The 25,717-nt window shown below is 44.9% G+C and overlaps 2 protein-coding genes across 3 annotated transcripts in view; both read right to left on the bottom strand.

Moving 5' to 3' along the window:
- TAF3 (TATA-box binding protein associated factor 3) overlaps positions 1 to 13,460 on the bottom strand; it is a 120,279-nt gene extending 106,819 nt beyond the window's left edge. The window contains exons 1-2 of one of the 2 annotated variants that reach the window (XM_055711273.1): positions 13,186 to 13,460; positions 815 to 1,057 (exon numbers count right to left, since the gene is read on the bottom strand). In XM_055711273.1, the coding sequence (XP_055567248.1) occupies positions 815 to 1,057; positions 13,186 to 13,351 (409 nt within the window). In that variant the 5' untranslated portion in view covers positions 13,352 to 13,460. Of the gene's footprint in view, positions 1 to 814; positions 1,058 to 13,036; positions 13,136 to 13,185 lie in introns of those variants that run through there. The other variant, XM_055711274.1, reaches the window with a different exon arrangement.
- Positions 13,461 to 18,307: 4,847 nt separating this feature from the next.
- On the bottom strand, positions 18,308 to 25,714 carry ATP5F1C (ATP synthase F1 subunit gamma). The gene is made up of 10 exons (XM_055711473.1): positions 25,585 to 25,714; positions 24,818 to 24,852; positions 23,758 to 23,889; positions 22,901 to 23,105; positions 22,297 to 22,440; positions 21,846 to 21,910; positions 21,071 to 21,226; positions 19,850 to 19,946; positions 18,977 to 19,013; positions 18,308 to 18,445 (listed from the first exon to the last, which is right to left on the bottom strand). The coding sequence occupies exons 1-9, from the start codon at positions 25,626 to 25,628 to the stop codon at positions 19,007 to 19,009; spliced, it is 885 nt and encodes a 294-aa protein (XP_055567448.1). The 5' UTR covers positions 25,629 to 25,714; the 3' UTR covers positions 18,308 to 18,445; positions 18,977 to 19,006.
- Between the last annotated feature and the right edge of the window lie 3 nt (positions 25,715 to 25,717).

Raw genomic sequence — 25,717 nt, 5'->3', positions numbered from 1 at the left:
TATTCCCCCACAAAGTATATCTGTGTGATATTCACTGTTCAAAGGGAAAGTTAGACTAGGTCACATTTCTTAAAGTTTCATCTTACTAGCAATCAAGTCTCATGTAGCTGAAAAACAGAAAAAACAATTTTGCTTTTTCCACTGCCACTGTTAAAATTCTCAGGCTAACTGCAGCTCGTGGCATTTATATAGTTGGTTTCACTGCCTCTGTGGGACAAGAAAGGGATTGAAAGCAGTTGGAACAGTGATGATGAAACCCTAATCAACATTAGCAAAGAGAATTAAAAGCAAGCACTGAGCCTCTGAATGACTCTTACTTCCTTATTTTAAATCTGAATTAATTTTAATTGGAAGAGGTGGTTTTGTGGTTTTATTTTTGTTAAATTTGTTCAATGGAAGAAGAAACAACTGTCAGGATCTGGGAATGCTGTGCCAGTCTTGCCAGACTTCCTTCTACCTTTACCAAATTATGTAAGCTCTTGCAGTATATATAAGAGGGTGGATGACACATAAAAGGTAATATAAAACATTCATTTCTATGGTAATCTAAAACCTTAAAATTTAAATGCATTACCAAAATGTGTATTAACATGGTGTATTTTAACACCAGTTAATCTGGGAGGAAAGTAAAAGAGTGGAAACCGAACTTGCCACAGCACTGCTACTACCTATTTTGAAACCATGGTTGTATAACGCCCAGTGGGTCCTTTCCTAAAGACTGCTACGGGGCAGCGCAACTCGAACTGCTCAATGATGCAAACAAATAGGCAAACACACAGGGGCTAAAACTTAAAGCAAAGAACTAATTTCGCACCTTCTTGAGAGGAGACAATAGGTGGCATATAATCAGGGATGTATTCCTTCCTTTCTTCTGCATCTTTACTTCCCGGCTGGGGAAACTGCAGGACATTGTTCTTGCTGACCGGAAACGAAGGGATTTGATGTGCGAAAGTGACAGGTTCAATATTGTGTATATAATCTTCTAGCTCATGCAGGTTAACCCCCATAAGCTTGAAGGCATCACCTACATCGTCCAAAATTGGATCTGTGCGGCCATCTGTAACAAAAAAAAACACAACAAAAAGAACAATATTTTTGCAAAAATCCACTTTAAAAAAAATTGACCCACAGATCTACACTTAGAGATTACAACCCGCCACAGCGCAGCACCAGTAATGGAGATCACTGCCCCCCATTTCTGCCAGGCTTACTGTTCACCCGGCTGTACACTGCTCCAGGGTAAGAACACACTCGCATTTAAAAGATCCATGTCACTCTGTTTCAATTCATACCATTAAGGAACCGCATGTGGTTCAAGAAGCAAATCAAGCAAAACCAAGGGAGCAGCAACAAGCAGCTTTACCTGGCAAGTCAATTAACATTGTGCAACATCATTTCAAATAATTCGAATGAAACAAGCCCTTAATATGCAGAAAGTGCCCCTTTACCAGTATGTAACAGACTAAACATTATTTTTCAACCTAGAAAAGGCACAGTTTCATTTTGTTGAGCTGATTGTAGTTTACAGGTAGCAAAAAAAGAAGATATCTTGTGTATCTCTTGATAACAAAAATACTTCACATACTATCTTTCCACCAGATGAAATCTACAGGCTTCATAAACTATGAGTCACTTTACCTACTGGTTATATACTTCCTGGATGAAACAGGAATATTAAGTAGAGATATGATGAGGAGAGAATGTTTTATACTAAGCTTCAGGGGCCAATTTCCTGGGGCGCAACTTAAGTCTGACTCTACAGCAATTTTTTTTTTTTCCCCATTATGAAAAGCATAGCGAAACCTTACTGACCAAGCAGTCAGTATCTTTATTCTAATACAACCTCCAAGAGAGGATGCAGTTTGTTCTACACATGCAATTTGGCTCAAAGATTTAAACTATACCATGCAGAGGTCCTCCAAGTACCTTGGTTTCCCTGACCTGACAGGGAAATCCCTCTGAAGGCCTCTGGAGGGAGAATTGGATACCTGGCTTCGGTAGCCAAGGCACCACTTTGAGTCTCAACCTAACTTTTCATCATAACAATAACACAAAAAAAATGCCTTAACCCCCAAACATGATTTTAAAAAAATAATAAAATTATACCGAATCATTAAATTTCTGTATAGTTGGCTTATGAAGATATTACATCCCTACATGATAATAAGCTGTGATTTACTTTAAGAAGTCATTATAGAAAATGAGCCCATGCTTATTGAAGGAACACAATCGCTATTGTGAAGCCCCAGCTTCACAGAATGGGGGAGATGCTCTTTTGTTTGTCCTTTAACCTAATCTCTTCTTGGTTTATCTTGAAGCCAAAGCAGTCAAGCAGGCTGGTTCTCACATCACTGGATGAATTCAAACCCCCAGCCAAGTTACGCCTGCAGGTACATTTAGAAAATAAGAATTTTGTTCTAGAATTTCTCTTCTTAGTCATGTGGTGAAGATAAGGGTAATACTCAGATTATGGTTTTGATTCTCAGCTCTGTAACACTGGCCTCTTGTGTGACTCTGGGCAAGTTGCTTCTGTTTTAATTCTCTTCACAGCTAAAAGGGAGATCAGACCAAGTTATCGCCTCTTTTGCCTGCCTGTATTTAGAACATGAACTCTGTACAAGAATCATCTCGGATTTTGTGTTTGTATAATATCTCGTACAAGTGCAATACCAGTTTCCCCTACAGACTCCAGGGACAGAGAAATGTAGAGACTTACATAAATATTAAAGGAGGATATCACCACTCTGGAGTAGTTATGAGATCCTTGTAGTTATTAGGCAGACAGAAGAGCATTTCATCCTTGAAAAATTAAATTATAATTGACACAGCTAAGAATTTTTGCTTTGTCAGTTTCAGTTGCTTTTCAGACTACAAAGATACCTTTGAGCTTATCGAACCATCTTCTAAGGTGTCAAGACTTAACTGGTACAAGTTTTACAGCCAGTTAAAAAGAAAACTTTTCAATTTTGGGAAAACTTTTCAACAGTCCCGGGAGCCGAGTGTATTTATTCCCTGGACACTCCTGAAATCACTGGCAGTGCTGTTTGCAGAATGGAGGATTCATGGTGAGCCTCACAGCACTCATTCCCAGGTGGGCAATGCCTAAACCTGGAAAGAGTATCAACAGGCACGGACACACACGGTGCTTGTGTCCAGTTTCCCTTGGAAGAAAAACCAAGTGTACAGGCAAGGAAAATGCTGCAATACATTCTGCAGCTGGACACCCTGGGGCACAGGACTGCAAGATGCACCACAGCATCTACCCCATTACTGGGGCTCTATGAAGGCATTTCAAGTACCTTGCTCGGTGTGCCCCTCTTGACACCAGCACTGCCACATACTCAGGGTGAAAGTTTAATCCAGTTTATCACTGCAATAGGAAAAGGTCTTTTCCTAGATCTGCACGTGATCTTTTTAACCTCCCAAAAAGCGTGCCGACGTGACTAGCAAGTGCTAAATGCTAAAAAAGGACCCCTTCATACAAGTGCTTATTAAGAACACGTGGCACAGAAGCAACTACTAAGTGTAATTGAAGCATGGAAATAGTTAAGCAGCCATATCAAAAACAATTATGTGTGTTAGAAAGCAGGTTCAAAAGGTGACCAGAAAAAAATTGAAGAATACTCAGTTTTCCCATATCTTTGACATTTGCTTCCAAAAAGGCAAAGCCAAGTCACAAGATAAGATTAAAAGCTAAAAAAAAATTTAAACCTGCAACTGTCACAGGGACAAAAGGACTGACCAGTTAACCTCTCATTTTCAATGAGTGTCATCAGTGGTAAAAGTGTACACAAAAAAAGTTTCAGGTCTGTATTTATATCTGTGCTTAAATCAAAACACTTATCAGCTGAAAATATACACAGCACAAAAATGCATTAAATGTAATTTTAGGTGATTCATCCAATAAAGACATGTGCCTTTATACTTTTATTTGAACAGTTAAGCATTCCTCTTTTTTCTCTGGTTTAATGAAAATTCACTAAAATAGCAGAAGCCAGACACATGAAAGAGAATGCTGACAAACATGTAACATACTCTCTCCTGGTCTTTCATTTAGTCTCAGGCTTTTTTATGTAAGTAAACGATGCCAAGGAAAAAAAATTAATTTGTGCATCCTGAACTTGTCTCACTATTCTTCAGATATTTGTGCTATCGTCAGTTTAAAAATGAGCTGAAGCCTCCCAGTGAAATAATTAATCCAATGTCACACAGCAGGTCAGTGCCGGATCACAAACAGCTTTGGAGCTTTTGGTTTCCAGCCTCTTCTGTTCCCTATACCATGACACTTCAAATACTATCTGTTGTCCAGGATTGGGAAGAGATGGAAAGGGGTGGAAATAGTTCATCCATCAAGTTACAGCTACCTCACAAACAGTGAGCTATGAAAATATCTTTCTCACAAGCTTTTAAGCTGTACTATCTCCCTGAATGGGAACTGTGCTCCAAAACTGATATAGCTGCAGCAAACAGCAGAGCTAAATTAAGACCAATTGGTCTCAAAACAGCTCACCAGAAACCTGTGGGAATGGCCACGCAGTTATGTTACTCTCAGCTTCCCTACGCATGAAAATGAATGCTGTGTGAGGAGGAACCTACGCACAGAAATGGATCCCCCATAAAAGCACAGCACTGAAATGATGGGGAAACAGAATACACACAGAGCCAAATATTTGGGTGGAAAGTTATTCAGCCCTCAACTCTGCTGCTCAGCATCACCTGCAGATAAACCTAGCTGTTCACAAGGAAAAATCAAATCAAATAGAATGAGGGTGGTGCACTAATTCCCCTTCTAGCAATGAAAGCTCACTTTCAGTTTGTGGGGAAACAACATTTTTGGAAGCTACTAAAGCCTAGTTATTTTCGTAAAAGTCCCAAGAATTCCTACAGCCCTCCAACAAACAAGCTGACCAATGCTCACGCCATCCAAAGAAACTGTGAGGGGGTGGGTGAGGGTTAGGGAAAAACTACCTTTCCTTAAATTCAGTCTCAGGAATAGCTGACTTACTTTTGCCAAACTCACCCCCATCACCTCATCCTCCCTGGCCCAAAGTTCATAGTAATCAGTGAAAATTTAAGAACCGAGTAAGTACAGAACAGAGGAGCTTTTAATGTCATGCTGGGTTTTTTAAAGGGAGCAACTACAGCTCTGTGATAAATATATTGAGAAAAATTAGTGAGTCACTACTCATGCAACACATACAGTCTATTATAAATAGCTCAGCATTCACTCTCATGTCTGCTATAAAAGAGATTCTTCTTAAATTTTATTTTAACCAGAAAATTATTAGGTAGCTCCTCCATATTTTTATTACAGACTTTATCACAGATTCCTTGTGCTTCAGCACATCACACAACCCTGCCACACATTAAATACCCATGTATCTAGACTGGATAGTTACTCCAAGATAATTCTTTCAAGCAGACAACATGTTGCTTCCATCCAGCATCCACAAGAACAATCAGAAGCATACACAGTGGATTATTTAAGAAGTATATATATGCCTTACTTGAGTGCACTTAGTGGGGGGAGAAAAAAAGGAAGAGTCCTATTAATGTAGTTACCAGTCACACAAAAGCATCTTGTTGCTATTGCTGCTCAGAGTCTGCTCCTTTTCCTGGTAACTTCATAAATGTCAAGCAAGACCCCAAGTTGTTCTTCTTTATTGGTAGCCAGTAAGAAGTTAATTAGCTTAAAAACATCAGCATTTAAGGTTATCAGGACATAGAGAGGTATACATAACAGACGTTACGGGCCCTGAATAGATACTTGTTATAGCAGTCATTCAGCATCAGTATTAGCTCATTTGAAGTGATCATCAACATCTAACACCTTGATAGAGGTTATTATTGTATACTGATAAGAGTGAACTAACTAAAAAAAACCAAAATGCAAGTGAACAGAATTACAAGGTAAATTTGACATTTAATTAGAAAGAAATAAATATATGGCTGATGCCAGATGAATTTTCTCCACTGTGGAGAATTCCCAATGAAAATATCAATCTGCTCTTTACATCCTCCAAAGAAGAGATCTGCTATAATGAAGTTAAGTTTTACTTTACAGGAGATTGTGCAGTGACATTGGAGCAGGTTTTGAGCCAGCTCTATCTTGGCAAAACATTTTGCAAGATCTGTCATTTTCCCTTCCAGTTACACTGTTGTGCTCACCAGAGCAGAACCTGCCTTTCAAATAAAACGGCAGTCTCATTATTAATATCAATTTTATTATATTAATGTTATTTACATATATATATATATAATTAGTTTTAGGTATTCCAGCAAGGAACAGGGAGTTGGACTTGATGTTCCCTATGAGTCCCTTCCAAACTGAAATAGTCTATGATTCTAAGTTTACATAAAAATAATCTTCAAAAAAATAATCATACAATGTGAAACTAAAGACCAACTTTTAAACTGTATTTCTTCATGGTAAGCAAATTTCAGTAGGAAAAAAACCCAACAAAACAGCATATCCAAGCATATGTTCAGTGCTGAAAATCCAAGAGAAGAGTATTGAAAAACCCACTTCTAGATCCAACACACCTCAAAGTTAATTATCTAGTTTATCTGCTGCTAAAAGCAGAAGTGTAATAATCTAATTTTGTCCTGCTGAAAAATGCCCAGGTGCCCTCTGTGATTAAAGTTAAGTATTTTCAACCTGGTTGGTTTTTTAGCGTAATAGAAAAAACAGGCAACAGGCTTTTGAGGGCGTAAATCATGACTCCCCACCTCATCCCTCCCATGAATTGTACCACCCATGTAAACATACTGGAAACTGAATTCTCTTACTGGATGTGCTAAATCAAGAGGTGAACTGCAACATATTCTGCACTTCTATAACCAACCATCCACTTCCAAGCTGCACTGGCATAATTCCTAGCAAATGAAGCAGATACTGCTCCGTCTTCACTGGACAGTTCCCCAATACAAAAAAACCCCAACCAATACATGCAAGAAAATCCAGAGCAGTTAACCCAAAGCACCAGCTGTGCCACCACCTCTGTCAAACCACATGGACTGTGAGAGCAAAACAAAGCAGCATGTAAGACAACTCTTCCCTTTTCACCTCTGCTTAAAACTACCATCAACACAAACGCAGAACTCTGCTCTCAGAAACCACGTCTGTTTTGTAGTTCAGTACCTTAATTACATACTCCCAATACTGTTTTTCAAATGTTTTATTTATATTTTACAGTAAAAACACGTGAAGCATACAGCATATTGAATAGGCTTCCTCTTACAAGCTTTCCACAAATTTGAACAGCATAATGTCATGTACTTTAACAGGAAAACCCTTATTTTCTGCCCTGTAAGTTCACCCTCTCCTCCACCCTCAACACAGTATTCAAAAGCATTTCACAGCATCAAACACATCTCAAGCCTGCTTTGCAAATCCTTTTGCCTTCTCTTTGCAGCTACAGAAGCTCCCATCAACTACAGCTACTGCAAATGCAAAGAAACAACAGCAGAAAAGTAATGAAAATCTTGAATGTAGCTCTCCTAATGGGATGTAACAGCTGGAACAAAGATCTAACACAGCTGGGAAAGCCATCATTTTCTTCTGCAACTGAGAAAATATGTGAACAGCAATGACATGCTTTTCAGAGCAATACCACACTGTCTCAATTACGTCAGAGTAAATCCATTCAGTTTCGAATACAAAGATTATGTCCCTCCAGCTGACAACCCTGCTAACTCAAACCCCACTGGTTTGACTCAGAGATAACACACTGACAATAAAGATGCTACAATTCGAATTTAATTAATTCTACTTATGCAAAACCATGGCAAAATTCAACTCATTCATCCAGAGCTGGGTTTGTACAGTAACTTATTTTAGGAGCAAAAGGCAACAATTCTGAAAAAGCAGGGAGATGTCAGCTGAGCATTAAGATGTCTTTTTACAAACCTTTTAAAGAAAGAAACACAGGAATAAGAGAGGCAATACAAAATAATACTGTATCACTGGCATGGAAACAGCATATTCCCCTTCTCCTCCACAAAAAACCCAACAACCCAAACCCAAGAAAAAAGGGCTGTGATACTTCTCCATTCACAAGAGTACAAAAAGAATTCCCCACTCTCAGTAAGCACACCAAAGCAAGAGAGGGATACCTTAGTTCTCCACGTTTCCAATTTCTCAAGCACTTCGCATGTTTTCCTCCCAGTCTTACAAACACTGCAACACCTGTGGCAGAAGCAGCTGAGCTTGGGGGGCAATGCTACTCAACAACTCATCTCCTGCACAAGCAGTGATCCAGTTACAAAACAATCTACCCCAATATTTGTACTAGCCATATCAAAGGACAGCTCTGACCAAGCCTAGGTTAGCTCCTTTTTCGCCCTGTAACTCAGTTCTCACTACTCTGTTGTACTCTAATTGCTTTACAGATCATTTCTGTTTGGATTGAGATACAGACTTCAAAGGTGCAGCAGCTGCATTTGTGCTGCTGGGAGATACAGGTTAATATTGCATAGTCCAATTTTTCCAGACTAACTATACACAGCTTCACGTCTAACTAGCTCTCAAATTTGGGGAAAGCTTGTACAAGGAAACCTATTCAACCTAAAATTGAAATCCAAAAAGTTTGCAGCAACATCACTAAGTTCCTCCTAAGCTCACTTATACTGGCAGTGCCAGACTTGATTTCAATTATTCCTGAAATGACCAAGCAGAGGCAGGAGCAGGTATCAGGTACATTCAGCTCATCACTCTGCTTTATCAGCGATCACTGCAGCAGTCAGAACTTTTGCTTCAGAGAAGGGACACTACCACAGCCAGCAGCACCTCCAGGCCATGGCTGCTCTTCTCCCAACCAAGCCAATCGCTCCACACTTCCTGCCTCGTGGGTCTTTGCTCCACACACTCTTCAAATTCACTATTGCAGAGGAAGCTGGCACTGCAGCCTTCATAGTTCCTCTGATCCTGAGGCTGCATCCACCACCAGTTGACAGCAACATGCCTCTGATATTCCCCTCATCTGTAGCTGCGACACCCTCATTAGCACAACTCCCACAACTTGGACAGAAGTGCAAGCGTGGGCAAACTTTCCCATTTACAATTTCACAGCTGCTGTCCCTTTCACCTCTTCCACAACATCCCACAATCCCCAGCACATTCTCTGAACTAGTGGTGGCTATAGTAGCCCCAAACCCACCATCAGTGAGTCACCTCCTCACCCAGCACTTCAAGTGAGCAATCACATTATCTATCCCAGCTCCAAACCCTGCTTCCCTAAACACCCTCCCTGCAACCAGACCCAACCTCAGCGGCTCTGACCTCTGCCCTGGGGACTCTCCAGGAACTCCCCTTGCACAAGTACACACAGAGAAGTGGAACAGCAGCAGCTCACAACCCTACAGCTCTATACCAGCCAAAGGAAGGAACCAGTCCCTCTTGGCACAGGAGGTGCAAGCAGCCCTATTTCTCCGTGCATACACAGCCTACACCCACCCCTATTAGGGCACCCTTGCTCCCCCTGCCCCCCCCCCCCCCCCCCCCCCGCCATGTGCACACCTCACCCACCCCCTCCCGATAATTACAGATCCAGCAGCAGCACTGGCAGCTCCATCTCTGCACACAAATCACTGCTGTCCTCCCTGCCTGCCCCACACGTAGGGCAGCAAAGGCTTCCACACACATGGACTCATAACCCTCCAGCCACACCAAGAGCCTGCGCCTTGCTCCACACCCCCTGCAACATTCCCTGTGTTCAGGCCTAGTAAACACCCTGACAGCCTTCCCCTCTCCTGTATTTGGTTTGCATGGCAAGGTTTTGGTATCAGGAGGGCTACAGGGGTGGCTTCTGTGAGGAGCTGCTAGAAGCTTCCCATGTGTCTGATAAAGCCAATGCTAGCTGGCTCCAAGATGGACCCACCGCTGGCCAAGGCCGAGCCCATCCAGAGCTAGCGCCTCTGTGATAACATATTTAAGAAGAGGGGAAAAAAACTGTGCAACAATTGCAGTGGAAGAGAAGCATGAGAACATGTGAGAGCAACAGCACTGCAGACACACAAGTCAGCACAGAAGGAGGAGCAGGAGATGCTCCAGGTGCAGGAGCAGATTCCCAGGCAGCCCATGGTGAAACCCCCTGGCGAGGCAGGCTGTGCCCCCAGACGATGGAGCCCACAGGGGAGCAGATCCCCACCTACAGCCCGTGGGGGATCCCATGCCGGAGTAGGGAGATGCCCAAAGGAGGCTGTGACCCATGGACAGCCTGTGCTGCAGCTGGCTGCTGGCAAGACCTGTGGCCCCATGGGGAGAGGAGCCCAGGCTGGAGCTGGTTTGCTGGCAGGGCTGGGGACCCTGCTGTGGACCCATGCTGGAGCAGTTTGTGAAGAACTGGAGCCTGTGGGAAGGACTCATGTTGGAGAGTTGGAGGAGGACTGTCTCCCGTGGAAGGAACCCTGTGCTGGGACAGGGGAAGAGCGTGAGGAAGAAGGAGTAGCAGAGACAATGTGTGATGAACTGACTGTAATCCCCATTCCCTGTCCCCCTGCACTGCTGGCAGGGAGAAAGTAGAGAATTCAGGAGTGAAACTGAGACCAGGAAGAAAGAATGAGTTGGAGGGAGGTGTTTTAGAGTCTTGGTTTTAGTTCTTATCATCCTACTCTGATTTGAATGGTAATAAACTGATTTACCCAAGTCTAGTCTGTTTTGCCCTTCACTGTAATTGGTAAAGATCTCTCTCTGTCCTTATCTCGACCCATGAGCCTTTTGTTGTATTTTCTCTCCCCTGCCCAGCTGAGGAAGGGAATGATAGAGCAGCTTTCGTGGGCACCTGGCAATCCACCACATCCTCAAATACTGCCACCTTCCCACACCCTCCCTGACCCAAGAGGACATCAGCACCCCTTTCTTGACATTCCCACACCCAGCAGACCCCTACCCCCTTCTCATCCCCCCAGTCAGCATTACTGACCCAGCAAGCAACTGGACATCCTGTCCTCCCACACGGCATTATTCTGCAGGTACCAGCGGGTCACCCACCACTCCAGCCCTGCCCTCCCCAGCACCTCCACTGCAGGCTCTGCAGGTACACAGACAACCCCAAGGGACACAAAACTTCATCCTCTGTCACACTCACAGACCCAGCAGTGATACTTGCTGCCCTTTCTCCATCCCATACACACACTCCATACTCCTATGTGACCCAGCCAGCAGTCCTCACACTGGCTCCCAAACCTCTCTTCTTCCTCTTCTCCCCTCACCCCTTGCGCACTCCCACTCCAGCACAGCCTGACTAAATCCAGTGAGGCCCTGGGCACCCTGCCTCACACCATCACTCCCAGCTCCTTCTGCACGTGCCATCTCAATGGCAGCGTGGGCCAACTCCAGCCCCCCACATATCCAGCCAAACCTCTTCCACTGCATCCACATGAGGACACACACACCTCATGCCACATGCAGTAAAATTATCCCCAGCCTCATCCCTCCCATTCTGCATACACACCTTCCTACGTCCTGTGCACTACAGCTCCATCTCCCCAAAAACCATTCTAGTGCATCCCTGCCTTCACACGCTGCAGCCCCACACCCCCCCATACACACATTCCCAGCCCCACAGTACCATCGCTTCCCTCTGTCTGCACACAGCCCCAGCCTCATGTATATGGCCCCACAGTGCTCGGGTATGTGTCAATCCCTGTCTGTAGCCCCCTGCCCAGCCCCATACATGCGCATCCCTGACACCAGGCACCACAGCCCCATGTCATCCCTATACACATACATCCCTGACCACAAACAGCATACAATATGTGCATCCCCACATCTCCCCTTGCACACATACACCTCCAGCCCCAGAAACCACACCCCCCTTACACATATATACCCAGCCCAGAATACTCCAGCCCCAGCAACAGCATTTCCAGTCACATCTTCCCATGCAGGTGACTCCACTCCCCCCGGGGCACACCTCTTGGACCCCATGTGCTGGAGATGCATCTCTTCACTCTTTACACACACCCCAGAAACACACACTACAGCCCCAGCTCTGGGGTTAACACCTCTCACCTTCCCACCCTGTACACCCAGCCCAAACCTTGTGCCCTACAGCCTCAGCACTTCCCCTTGTGCCAACACCATGAACCCTACAAATACATCCCCACCTACAGTGGGTCCCCACAGCATTCCCCCCCAGGGCACAGATCCTGACCCAAAGATGAGCCAGGACAGCACAGCAACAGCATCACGTCCTTCCATGCATACATCCCACCAAGCAAGGGACCTGGCTGCCCCTTCCACCCCCCAGTACATCCCTCTCCCAGATTCAAACCACTACAGCCCCAGCAGAAGGATCAGTCCCATCTCCTCCTCCTGTACACACACCCCCTAGTACCCTGCATGCTATAGCCAGAGAAAGGGGGGCAGGAGCTCCATCTCTCCACACCCCAGACCCACTGCCACAGAGCTTTGTTTCCTGCAAGTCCACAGCCTCACAGTCCCAACTCCTCACCCATGCCCACACCCCAGACCTGCTGGGCCACAGCCCACCTCTGCCTCACAGCAGGGCTCCTGTGGACCTGCACTGTCCCATGGCTTCCCTCCCCATCCTCTTAGTCCTCTACACTGCTCCACAGCCCACCGCCCCACAGCTCCAACACTGGCCCACAAACTGACCTCCCCCACATCGACACCTCACATCCACTGCTCCACAGCCTGATTTCTCCCACTCCCCCTGCACTGCCTCACAGCCTGATCTTCCCCATGCCCACATCTCTCTGCTAAAGACCACCTCTGCACAGGCTGGTCACCCCCATGCACACACCTCGCATCCGCTGCCCCCCCAGCCCCCAGCGCTGCCAAAGCCCCCCCTCCCCATGCCCTTTTGCACTGCCCCAGAGCCCACATCTCCACGACCCTCCCGCTAAAAAGCTCCTCCCCCCAGCCCCCAGCACTGCCCTACAGCCTCCCACCCCACAGCTGCCCTCCCCGTTCCTCCACGATGCTAGCCCACAGCCTTCCTCCCCACCCCAGGACCCACAGCACTGCTCCGCAGCCCCCTTCACACAACGGCCGGGGCTGGCAGGGACTTACAGGGGTCACTCAGTCCAAACCGCTGCTCAAGCAGGGCCACCCCCAGCCGCCTTCCCAGGACCGTGCCCGGCCGCCAACGACTCCGTCCTTTGCCGCAGCCCCTCTCCCCACACCACCGCCGCCCAGCGCCCGGCCCGGCCCGCACTCACAGAGCTCGCAGTAACGGTGGCAGCCCCGGCCCAGCCCCTGCAGGTACCGCTGCAGAACGTCGGTGAGGAGGTCGCAGGCCGAAACCTGCACCGAGTCCCAACCCAGCGCCTGACAAATCTGCGCTACCGACACCCGCAGCAGCCACCGCGAGTAGGTCTCGCACATGCCGGCTCGGCTCGGCGCGGCGCCACCCGGGCCCGCCGCCCGCCCAGGGCCGGGAGGGCCGAGGGACGCTCACGCAGAGCCCGCCGCCGCCATCTTGGCGCCGCGCCTCCCCGCCGCCAGCGCCAGGCACCGCCGCTCCAGCGCCGAGCGCATCGAGCGGGGCGCGGCGCATCGAACGCTCGGCGGGCAGCAGGGCTCCTGGCGGCGGCGGGCGGGCACGGCCCGGCACGGCCCCACGGAGAAGCCCTGGAATCGCGGTTTTTTACAGAGCTGTGAGGAAAAGTTGGTGTCGGGCGGCCTTCCAGAGCGCTGGAGGCTGGCGGGGCCCGGGCTGAGCTTTCCCCGGGGCCGCCGTCCCTCCGCAGGCCCGAAGCGGCCGGGCGGGGGCCGTACCCACGAGGCACTGGAGCACAGCCCCGGCGCATCTTTTAAACCAAGCAGCGATGCCACGTGTTACCTGAAAGCTTAAAGCTCTTGGTCAAAACAGTTTGTCCGAAGCCCCGTTTCATTATTTGTCTCTTTTTTTTTTTTTTTTTTTTTTTTTTTTTTACTTTTCATCTGGGTAGAGGTGGTGGATGTCAGCCCTCGCCATCGCTGGCGTGTGTCCATGTCCCCTGCCCCCGCCCCCGCCAGGCACCTCATAGCCGCAGACATCCAACGATTGCTGTCAAGACCATGCCATTAAACTGTTTGCATGAAGTCCTTTAATTACTTCACGGTAATCCTGTCAGCGGGTCACTTTTTGGTTTGGAGATGGCAGTTTTGGGCTCACAGGTCTGACCTCTGCACTCCGCAGCTGCGCGGCCTCGCCACACATGTCGCCACATGTGTCACGCTTGGACCAGTGCAGCAGCAGGGTGGTTTGGAGCAGCCTCCTGTGCTCAGGTGGAAGGGGCAGGGTTAGGCCTGTGCTCCGAGTAGTGGGAATCTGAGAGATGGGAGAAGATGTTTTACTGTAACGTGGAGAATCCTTTGACAGTGAAGAGACTTAAGGATGTAGGAGGGAGCACTTTAAAACAAAATTGACTTAAACGCCAGCAGACTTCTAGGGGGTATTTCTCCTTTGCAGCAAAAAAATGCTGATTTGTTACACTTGCTCCTCCCTAATTTCAGTAATTCCTGCAGAGCTAAGAAGACTTTCATGGATCTCTCCTGCAATTACAGTTTTTTTGCATGTGGTGAAACCACAAAAAAGTAATTTTTAAAAGCCACTAAGAGCCAAATTGAAGGGAAGTTTGGGGGATCTTTTGGGGAAGCAGAACCTTGCAAAGGTCACCTGTATGTAGGCAGGTATATAAATAATTACCTGTGAGGCCAAGATTGCCTAGGCAGTAGAAACATCAGCTTTGGGAACAGATGTAGCAAAATTGGCAACAAAGGGGAAAAAGTGTTTATGGCCTAGTTGTTTATTTGGGAACAAAAACAAGCAGGGAAAGGATAAAACTAGGTGGCAAAAAGGAGGATTCCAGAAGCAAAGATAACAGTTACTGAGTGGTAGAATGAGGAGCAACAGAGCTGTTTCTTGAACAGTAGCTTTAACTGTAGCTTGGTAATTGTGCGTAACTAATCAGAGTGTGAAGGACAGAATTGTATATAATAGTGGTCTATTATTAGAAGTTAATTAGTTCACCAATTAGCTTTTTGAATTATTAGACCATTAGTAGTGTGTTGATCAGTCAATAAACAGCCCAGACTCTTGTATCAGTCACATCTCAAGTCTGCAACCAGAGGAGAGGGGAGCTGGACCCATGGTGAAGTCCTGCAGCTCATTGTTGGATGAGGAACTGGTTGGATTGTTGTGTCCAAAGGGTAGTGGTCAATGGCTCAATGCCCAGATGGATATTGTGACAAATGGTGTCTCCCAAGGGTCCATGTTGGGATCAGTACTATTTAATATCTTCATCAATGACACAGACTGTGGGATCACGTGTGTCCTTAGTAAGTTTGCTGACAACACCAAGCCGAGTGGTGTGGCTGGCACGCTTGAGGGATGGGAGGCCATCCAGAGGGACCTGGACAAGCTCAAGAAATGGGCCCATATGAACCTCATGAGGTTCAACAGGGCCAAGGGCAAGGTCCTGCACCTGGGTCAGGGAAACACCTGGTATCAATACAGGCTGGGGGGTGAAAGGATTGGCAGCAGCTCTGTGGCTGAAAAGCTGGACATGACCCAGCAATGTGTGCTTGCAGCCCAGCAAGCCTACCGTATCCTGGGCTGCATCACAAGCGGCATGGCCAGCAGGGCCAGGGAGGCGATTCCCCTGCTCTGCTCTGGGGGCCCCAACATAAGGACACAGATCTGTTGGAAAGAGTCCAGAGGAGGCCATGAAGATGCTCAGAGAGCTGGGGCACCTCTCCTAGGAAGACAGGCTGAGAGAGTTGGAGAGACACTTTTTACAAAGGCATATGATAGGACAAGGTGAATGGCTTTAAACTGAAAGAAGGTGGATTTAGATTTAGATACTAGGGAGAAATTTTTTACTGTGAGGGTGGCGAGACACTGGCACAGGTTGCCCAGAGGTGGAAGATGCCCCATCCCTGAAAACATTCAAGGTCAGGTTGAACAGGGCTGTGAGCAACCTGGTTTAGTTGAAGGTGTCCCTGCTCATTGTAGGGTGGGGGCTTGGACTAAATGACCTTGAAAGGTCCTTTTCAACCCAAATCATTCTGTGATTCTATGAACATGGGATGCAAAGACTTCAAAAAGACTTCCCTCTGTGGGCACGCTACTCCTCAGGTACTTTGGCCTGACCAAGGCTGCATGCAAAGTACTGCTTTGTGTCCTGGAAGGAGGAAGGGAAGGCTGGAGGCTGCCAAAAGGATTTCCTTGCCAATCTGACAGGAAGCAAAGGACACGTATGCAGGGCAAGGAAGGGAACACTCAGATGGGTTGGGGACAGCATAAGGGTCCTTGACAGACCCAGCTGGCTTGGCACAATGCCACTGAACCATGCAAGCCCTGCCCACATGCCAGTTTCCACTTTGCCAGCCATTTCAAACACATCAGTGTTTCCCAGCTCAGCGTTACACGTGTCATCCCTCTCCCCTGAGATGACAGCTATGGATACCTGCCTGTCCCGCTGAGCCCACCCACTGCATGATCTCCATGGTAAGATGGTGACAGCAGGCCAGGCAGCCACAAAAACTCACTGTGGGAAAGCTCTGGCCCTAGCGGTGTAAACCTGGGTTCACATCCCATCAGGTCAGGAGCCTGGTGGGAACTGCATTAGAAAGGCAGTGGTAGCCATAAATTATTCCTTAACGGGGACATAATTTCACATGGAACAGAACAGAGCACATAGATAAATTAAGAGGAAAACGGCAATATAAATCACCAGGCCTGCCTCAAAAAAGTGGAAGTTGTTTAAACAATACGGCTAGCTCTCAATTTTAACAGAGTAAATTACAGTCCACTACGGTTTTAGGCTTGCACTTTCAAAGTGGTGTTTCCCACGCTTGAGCAGAAAAGGAAACACGATAAAACATGATTTAAAAGGGGTTCTAAATAAAAGTAGAATTATGCTTAAAAAAATTACAAGCTCGAGATTGTGAACTGGGAATTGCAAAGATCAGGGGCTCCTACACTATCACAGCATCCAGCAGCTGCTTTTTCTTCCCACATTTTAGTACTCCCAGAATTCCCCCTTTCCAACCAGTCTGCCACTCCAGTTCTGTGAATAACAGCAGTATTGGAACCGAAGTTCATTGAAAGAGGTCAGCGGCAGCGTTTTTCTAAATATGTAACAAATGTGCTCCAAGACAGTCTCTCTCATTTCTCCAAATCCCACCTCAGGTCATGATACTGTTCCCCTTACCCTGGTGTACATCCCGGTGCACACACAAAGACAGCACACTGAAAGCTGCCAGCTATCACTTCATTATGCAAACAAGTTGCCCCTAAGGAAAGACACAAGCTGAAGCTCAGCACTTGATTATCAGGTTTCTAAGCCAATTAACTTAGGTCCAACTCAACCCAACAGCAGCCTGAGGGAGCAGGTGGCTGCTTGTGCCTGTCCGTGTCACATGCACAGATTCACAGCATCACAGAATGGTTTGGGTTGGAAGGGACCTTAAAGACCATCTAGTTCCAACCCCCTGGGACAACTTCCACCAGCCCAGGTTGCTCCCAGCCACGTCCAACCTGACCTTGAACACTGCCAGGGATGGGGCAACCACAGCTTACCTGGGCAGCCTGTGCCAGTGCCTCACTGCCCTCACAGGGAAGAATTTCTTCTTAACATCTCATCTAAATCTACCCTGAACTCTCTCAGCCTTATAATCAGGAGATTGCTTTGAAGCTCAAGGCCATTTCCATTCTCATTAGATCTCTTCCAATTTCTTTCATATACATTACTGAGCCCTTTAAGGCTCATTTTGTCTACCAGACCAGGAGTGGCAGCTTTCTACTTCTGTTGTTACGCTGTATCACTATTTCTTTCTTATACTTCTGCTATACACCAGTTTTTACATGTTTCCTTTCTCACATTTTTGTGATGCCTGGTGAGGACTGAGAACTGCAGTGTTACTGTACCGTATAGCATGCAAATGTATGTGTTCACATACAGACATTGACCGTGATATAAACAGCATGCATTCTAAGTAAACACAGAAATGACTCATGCAATCAGATCATTTTAGAATAGGAACATCTAGAAACAGTAGCAATATGGTATTCAAATGTGATAGAGACCCGTGTTCCAACAGCGTGATGCAGAGGTTATTCCCGTCTCCTCCAGCACGCAATAAAATGTACATAACAAACCAGCACTTTTAAACACCAGGTGAAGGCAGGCAATCTCTTCCACTCTTCAAAGGAAACACCTGCTTACATTCTGCCTGCCAGATACATTACAAAATACAGAGCTCAGCCTTTTAAAAATTATGTTTCAAAACATACCCAAGTCAAACCCAAGTATTTAGACACCTGGAGCGTTTGCTCCATGGACAATCAGATGATTAGTTTCATGTAGGTGGTTTATTGTAAGAATGTACAGATTTCTGGGGCTTTACCATTTCTTCACAAAACAACAGAGCAGTCTGGTTAACACAGACACAGGCAGATTAAACCATATGTTCAGAAGAGCTCTTCTTCACCTACAAGGCAAATTGAAGCAAATTAAAACCTTTTCGTTTATTTAATAATTCATTTAAAACTTTTATCTCCTCCAATGTGAATGCTTCAACTCATTAATATTCCTTACCCCCCAACCTCTTTATCAAGTCTATTTTCCCTCAAATTTTAAATTTTGAATATGCTTGTTTTGCTATGGAAAGCTCTTCAAGTACAATGTCTTACATACAGATATTTTAAAGTCATTGCATAAGGTCAGAGCACTATGAAAAAATAAACACAGTAATTGCAAATGCATCCAATAACTCAGAAAAAAAACCACAGAAAATTATGTCAAATGTGGGTGTACGCTATCATGGGCATATTTTGCTTGTAATACTGACACTTCACAACAACTTTTAAAATCAGATTCAATCTAGCAATGGGCAGTTTCCCAGTATTTTGGGAAGAGAAGTTTGACGAACACCACTGAATTCCCACTTCCTCATTTGACTTCTGATTTTCTGTGTTTATTAATTTTAAAACACAATCTAGCTTCTATATTGTGACTTTACCTCTTGGTTTTGCTGAACCGCTTTTTCCAATTAATTCCTGGTTATGGTATTACGAGAAAAAACAGAACAAGCAGGTTAGGAAGCAATTCATGCAAATTCAGGCAAAACTATGCACATATTTATGACCATAAATGTATTGTGAGGAGCACAATACAGCACATAACTGCTACAGGGGTTGTATTCCAGTCATTTTGTAAACAGAGGATAGTAACACATGTATTTGCATCTGAGTATAGCAACAATTTTTATGTGTTAGATGAAACACACATGAGCTACACGCAGTTACAAATTGTGGTCTAAGCCCACACATTTGTAACTTGCAGTACACACTGTCACAAAACTTCTTTCTCAGGGAAACAAGCAAAATACTGAACTTAAAAAGTAAAATACAAATTCAGTATCAACAGACTTTGGAAATTCCTTCCTCCTTCCACCCCCACCTCCAAAGTCTCAGCTTCTGAACATCAGCACAGGCTGACTTATCCATATCCAGCTCTGTCACTTGAGCTGCTCTCCCCCATCCAACACTGCTGGGCTGTCTGAGCAAAGTAGGAAAAGTCCAAATGGAAGGGAGGAGGGAGGAAATGCACTGGAAGCCAAGAAGGAGGAAGATCACTACCTGTTCAAGCAAGGATGTGTGTTGTGGCTAAAGGTCTATTTTACCAGCTTTTTAACTTTATCTGGCCAAAAAAGACGACCAACTTCACAATTGTTAGTAGAACTGCACAAGCTGGAAATCTTGCATAGACTGTCTTCCCTTCACTTTTGGGATCCTTGTGCACTAGCCTTCCCCATTAACCTGACTGAAGCAGGACATACAAGCATTACATGGCTTTGCAACAGCTCCTGTTTCACGTTTATACAGGTACTCACAGAGCAGCAGCACCAGAGATGATCTCAATAAGCTCCTTGGTAATGACGGCTTGACGGGTACGGTTGAATGTCAAGGTCAACTTGTCAATCATCTCAGCTAGAAAAAATTAAGATTGAAATTTAAACATATAATAAGTGTTCAAATACAGATAAAGAGAAGCTGTATGAACAAAGTATCAAATAGTCTTTCAAATCCATGCAAATGATCAAGAGGCTTACTGCACTTTTCATTTTTTACCCCTACAGATGACTCCACTAGTAGACAAACAAGAAACTTGATAATTTGGCTTGAGGCATCAGTTAAAAATCCCAAGAACAGCTGACAGACTAGCAAATACTGTGATATGACATAACTTATTTTAACATAACACAAGCATGCATTATTTGCTTTTAAATTAGATTTCAATGTCAATTAACTACAGTGGTATTTCCTTCAAGTTACTCTTGGTCTGGCAAAGGGAGCCAGGTTTGTCTGTTTGTTAGTGGGTTTTAGTGGTTTGTTTTTTTGGTTTTTTTTTTACATGCAGAAGGTATCATCTCTTTCTCTCAAGATCAGGTGGTCAGCAGAAAGCCACACCTACAGTTCCAGGCAGCCCAACTGCACAGCACATTGGCTTCACTCAGTCACCAGTATCTTTTATGCAACACTAACTTCTAAATGCTGAAGTCTTATCACCATGCCACATTAGCTATCTCCCACTAATACTAACTGCATACTCTGCACTGCACTCAGTTTGGACACCTTCCAAGGAATACTTCTATATTCTCAACTTGCTCCATGACAGTATTAAGTATTTAATTTCAGTTTCCCCACCTTCAAATTGGTGCAGTACTAATTACATTTGGCTCACAAGTAGGTACAGGTTTATAACAATTCTGGAAATCTTCACATCAGCCACATTAGAAGGGCATAAAGAGTACCTGGCCATTACAAGATTAGTTTACTATTTAATATTCTCATTAAAGAATCTTAATCCACTTCCAGTTACCTAGTCTCATTTCTCATATACTTAACAGCAACTCCTCCTTCCAGGGACTAAATAAGGTTCACATGTTGAGAAAACAAACCCAACTGAACTGCTTCAAAAAGACCCAAAATGGAATGAAGAGAGGAAACCAGCTCATTTCTTACCATTTTTGAAGCAAAGAATTACACAAAGTGACATCAGTACTTTCACACTAAACTACTAAAGCCCTGGGAAACCCACAGAGTAGACTTACAAGCATTCTTGCTAGCATTGTCCATAGCAGTCATCCTAGCACTCTGCTCGCTGGTGGTGGATTCTTTCAGGGAGTAGTACAGAATATTTGCTAGTGTGAATTCCTGGTAGTTTCTCAGCACATCGGCATCAATATCATCATAGATACTTAGGCTTTCTGCAAAATATGGAAGAGCGGACTTGGGAGAAATGCAAGATATACTGCTTCTGGCAAAACAGTACAATGCTATGCAAAAGCCTACTAGGCTAGCCTGTTTCTCTACTTAAAGCAATGCAGAGGGATTTTCTCTGCATACCAGGTGTACTTTCACAATCTCTCTGCTACTTGAAAATTTAGTATTTTATGTGTTTTATTTCTACTTAATACCAGGAAAGTGAGATTCTGACCAAGGCCAAACACATTATTGGTGTATTATGTTTAATCTTCCCATACAATGCTGTGGAAAGATTTTTGGGTATTTTTACAGAGTAGTGCAAAGTCACTCAATACACAGGCTGTTCAGGGCTGAAAACGCTGGAAATGACAGAGTTTTGCATATGCACAATTCTTGTTTGAGAGAGAATCTCAAACCAAAATTAATATGACCTTTCCTTTTAACCTCCCTGCCTCACAGCACCTCCATAAATCAGCCTTAGACTGCCAAGATAAAACAATCTGTTAAACCTACAACACGTGGACCATAATATGATGTTTTAATACCATATTGCCATGTTCAGGGTACTGTTTCTGTGATTTATCATTTCACATATCTGGTGGTTTCTAGTTCACTACTTACCAGAACCAGCAACTGTTTCAAGGGAGAAGATTGGCTTTTCATCAGTCTTGTAGGAGATGACAGACCTGTATAAAAATAGCATTAGCAGGTTCTTCAGTTCAACTAACCCTAAATTGAGTGCTTAAAATCAAATTAGAATAGACAACTTCTGGCATTCCGATTCCACCAAGTCCTGTGATAATCCTGGTGAAAAGATCTTGGATACCACGTGGATACAATGATGTTCTGGCTGTAAATATAACATCACCTACTATACAAGTAAAAAAGAATGCCAACCACAGCTATCAAAACACCCAACCAACCCACAACAAACAGCTCTTCACACATAACAAAACTCACTCCTCAAAAAATGAAGTAAACATGACAAGTCACCGTCAGTTTTCATATTACTTCATCGGGCCAACATGCTCTTTGAAGCCTCTTATCAAGTATTTTTCCAGTTGAATCTTACCTAAACCGATTGTAGATTACAGAGCCTTCATCAAATTCATACCCAGAGTTTAACAACTCTGAAGCAATCATTGAAGCATCTCCAAAGCTCGGAGGTCTCCGTCCCACTTCTTTGAATGTCAGCAGGAAGTAATTGCCATGCGTCCTGCAGTAACATTGGATATGTGTTAGAACCAAATGGATGCTATAAGGCACAACTATGTGGCAGCAAGACTTACTCAGGCAACTTACTCGTGCTCAGAACTAAGCATTTTATTGAATTACGGTCCAAGAGAAATTTTGCTTTTTTTCAGTTAAATTATGATAGATAGCTTCATGATAAACACGCACTTAACAGCATCATTGCTGCTGCTTTCAGACCAGTTTCAAAAATACACTAACGCTGTGCAGCAGTTTCACAAATGTCAAGATGATCAAAACCTCTCTTAGCATATTTGCAAATTTTTTTTGAAGGAAATTGAATTTAGCATAGTTCCATTTAATGCAATTTCCTGTGAATGCCACACAGCTTTCTAAGCAGTCTTAAAATTTCTACCACTCAAAACAAAGGAAACCACCCAACCAAACCCTTCTGGAGTATGAGTTTTGGGATCCATCCTTTTCACCTCTGAAGCAGGCCTCTGATCTTGTCACCTACTCCAACCACCATAACTTCTTTCCCTGCATTTGAGAGGTTGGTAATCTCACTCTTCAAGGTTTTCGCAACAGACGTATGGATAGCACCACAAAGACCTCGGTCAGAGGACACACCAATAAGAAGGTGCTTCTTCTTGTCCTCAGGTGCCTTTATTTCTGCTTTCTCATAGAGTGCTATAAAAAAAAAAAAAAAAAAAAAAAAGATGGTTAAGTTTTTCAAGGGTGCCAAGAAGTAAATAAGTCATATCAAAATACCTTTGCATTATTCTAACTAAAAACATTTCTGAAGGGGCTCCAAATCTCAGCCAGGTGAGTTTTATCTCCTTCACGAGCAAGCATGTGACCTGACCAGAGTTGACAATGAAACAATTCAAAGCCACCCACACCTCTAATCGGCCATCACACAATTGGTGTTATTACTTAGTTAAGTTCACTGTGCAGGTCCAGTGCCTCAGGAACATGTACAGCCCAAGAGTTCACAAGAAGGTTTGGCAGTAGCTGTAAGTGCTACAGAGATATGACACAATCCCATTAACAGACAGAAGCAGGCAGAAATTCTGATCTGTGGTGCTTTTATGACTAACAAAAACAACTATGCAACCACATCAAGTTAAAGAGTAATCAGAAATCACAATGAATAAGTCTTGAAAAAATCACTTTCTGTAAACTACTTATAAGGAATACTCAGAGTGGCCTACAGATGCAAATTCTTTTGGAAAAAAAAATTAACTACCAAAGGGTTTAAAAAGTCTAGGCATTTCATCACCACCATGAAAGCCTTCCTCTTCTGTTCCCACATCACACAGTGAAAAGAGTCTGCTCTCACCCAGTGCTCCCGTTCCATAGACTCTAGCAGGCTTCAGCTCCCTCTCAGCTCTTGCATATTTGGCTGCAGAAACCATCTTCATGGACTTTGTAATTTTCTGAATGTTCTTGATAGACTTCAAACGCCTGGTAACTACAAGGTTAATCGTTGAAGGTCATGGGCTGTACTGGGCACAATGACATCAAAACCAAGCAATAAAATGCTAGCAACAGCCATCTAAAAATATCATGCCAAGTTCCTCAAAGGAAAAAAAAATAAACAGACAATGCACAAATAAACCTCATAAAATACCTTAGTATTTACAGTGAGATAGTAATAAGAGCGGTAATCTGGCTAACCCAAATGCATATTTACGATACCTTTTTTTCCTCCAGACATAACATTTACTTGTTATTTAGCCCAACATAAAATCTATTTACTGTTCTCTTTCCAGCCAGTTCTACTTGTTTTGCAAATATATCATTTGTGGTCTATTGCCATTTTCTCCCAGAATGACAAGGAGAGGAAATAAAGACCCCATAGTAAGGAGACAAAGAATAAACTTCCTCCTCTGTTTAGAATGTGACAAAAGGAGATTCAGAAAGAAAACAAAACAGGTGTCCTACAGACAAGCACAACTCCAAGGCAATATCCTTGTATAAGAACCTATGAGGAACAGCTTAAATAAGCATTATCAAAGTGGAACCATTCAGTCAGCCTTTTTTCCCCCCAAATGCTGGATAAAACCATAAGGAAACAAACATAAAAGAAAATAAATTAATTCTTAAAGGTGAGCAAAAACCTGGTTTAGCACATATGACAGAATTATCTTTAAAATATGTTTGAGTAAAACTACATTGGTTTGCTGAAATGATATTGAAATTAGTGCTAAAACCATTTTAAGCAATGTTTTTTTCTGAAGGACACTTGTTTAATGTAAGAAGTGCTGGAGGCTCATATGTAAATGTTATGGTGTATCACAATCAGTTTATGCAGTAAAAGCTAGCTGAAATTATATTTTAAGATATGTTTTTCCTGCAACACCTTCTCCTCTCTCAAAGCAAACAAAACCAGTACTTACTGTCTTTTAGAGTTGCCATATTCCTGACTTGGCCCCTGAAAATGAATGCAGGGGAAATCAGGATCGTTCACTAGTTGTTCGCAAACAACACCTGTCAGGGGCAGGTCCCTTTCAGAGGGATGAAAATTTAAGAACTGCTGCTTCTTAAAAAGCATCTGTGCCAGGGACAGGCCACTCTAAACCACACCTTGTATGCATACTTTCTACCTTTCCCCTCATCTCCTGTATCATTTAATGCATTATCCACTACCTCGGGTACAATGTAAACGAGGGCAACAGGGCATCAGAAGGGTACAACTTCCAAAAGACGTGACTGTTGGTTTTTTTTAAAAAAAAACTATTAAATCGGAGCAGAGGAGGCTACACCACTTCCTGACAGGAGCAGAACCTCCTTGCACCGCTTGTCATCTCCGAAGCTGTCCTTTTTACTCCTCTTGCCTGGCCCCTTCACCCCGCCCCCCCTTCCCTAGGGGCTCCCGTCTCCCTCCCGCCCCCCACCCCAAGACCGCGGCCGAGAGGTCGGAGCCTTCGTCCCCGGCAGGTCACCGCCGTGCCCGGGGAGGCCGCCTGCCCTCAGCCTCACGGTCACCGCTACTCCAGCCACACCAGAGGCCACAGCACCTCAGCGGCCCGCCCGGGCGGAGACCCCGCCAAGCTCGGGCGCCCCCTCGGCCCCCCAGGGCCGGGCCCAGCCGCCCACCTCGCCGCCGCCACGCACCCCTCCCGTCCCCACAGGGTCCTTCCTATCCCACACCCCCGCCCGTTACCATTGCGGCTGGTAAAGCGCGACGGCAGCTCCACGGGCGAACATGGCGGCGCCCCCACCACAGCCCCGCTGAAGGTCAGCGCGCCCGCACGGCGCGTGCGCGCAGGGGTCCCGGCGGGGCGGGAAGCGCTTCC

Source organism: Falco cherrug, chromosome 5 (assembly GCF_023634085.1).
Source record: "Falco cherrug isolate bFalChe1 chromosome 5, bFalChe1.pri, whole genome shotgun sequence".
NCBI lineage: Eukaryota > Metazoa > Chordata > Aves > Falconiformes > Falconidae > Falco > Falco cherrug.
The sequence above is the reverse complement of the archived record's forward strand: the minus strand, read 5'-3'. Positions and strand labels throughout refer to the sequence as shown.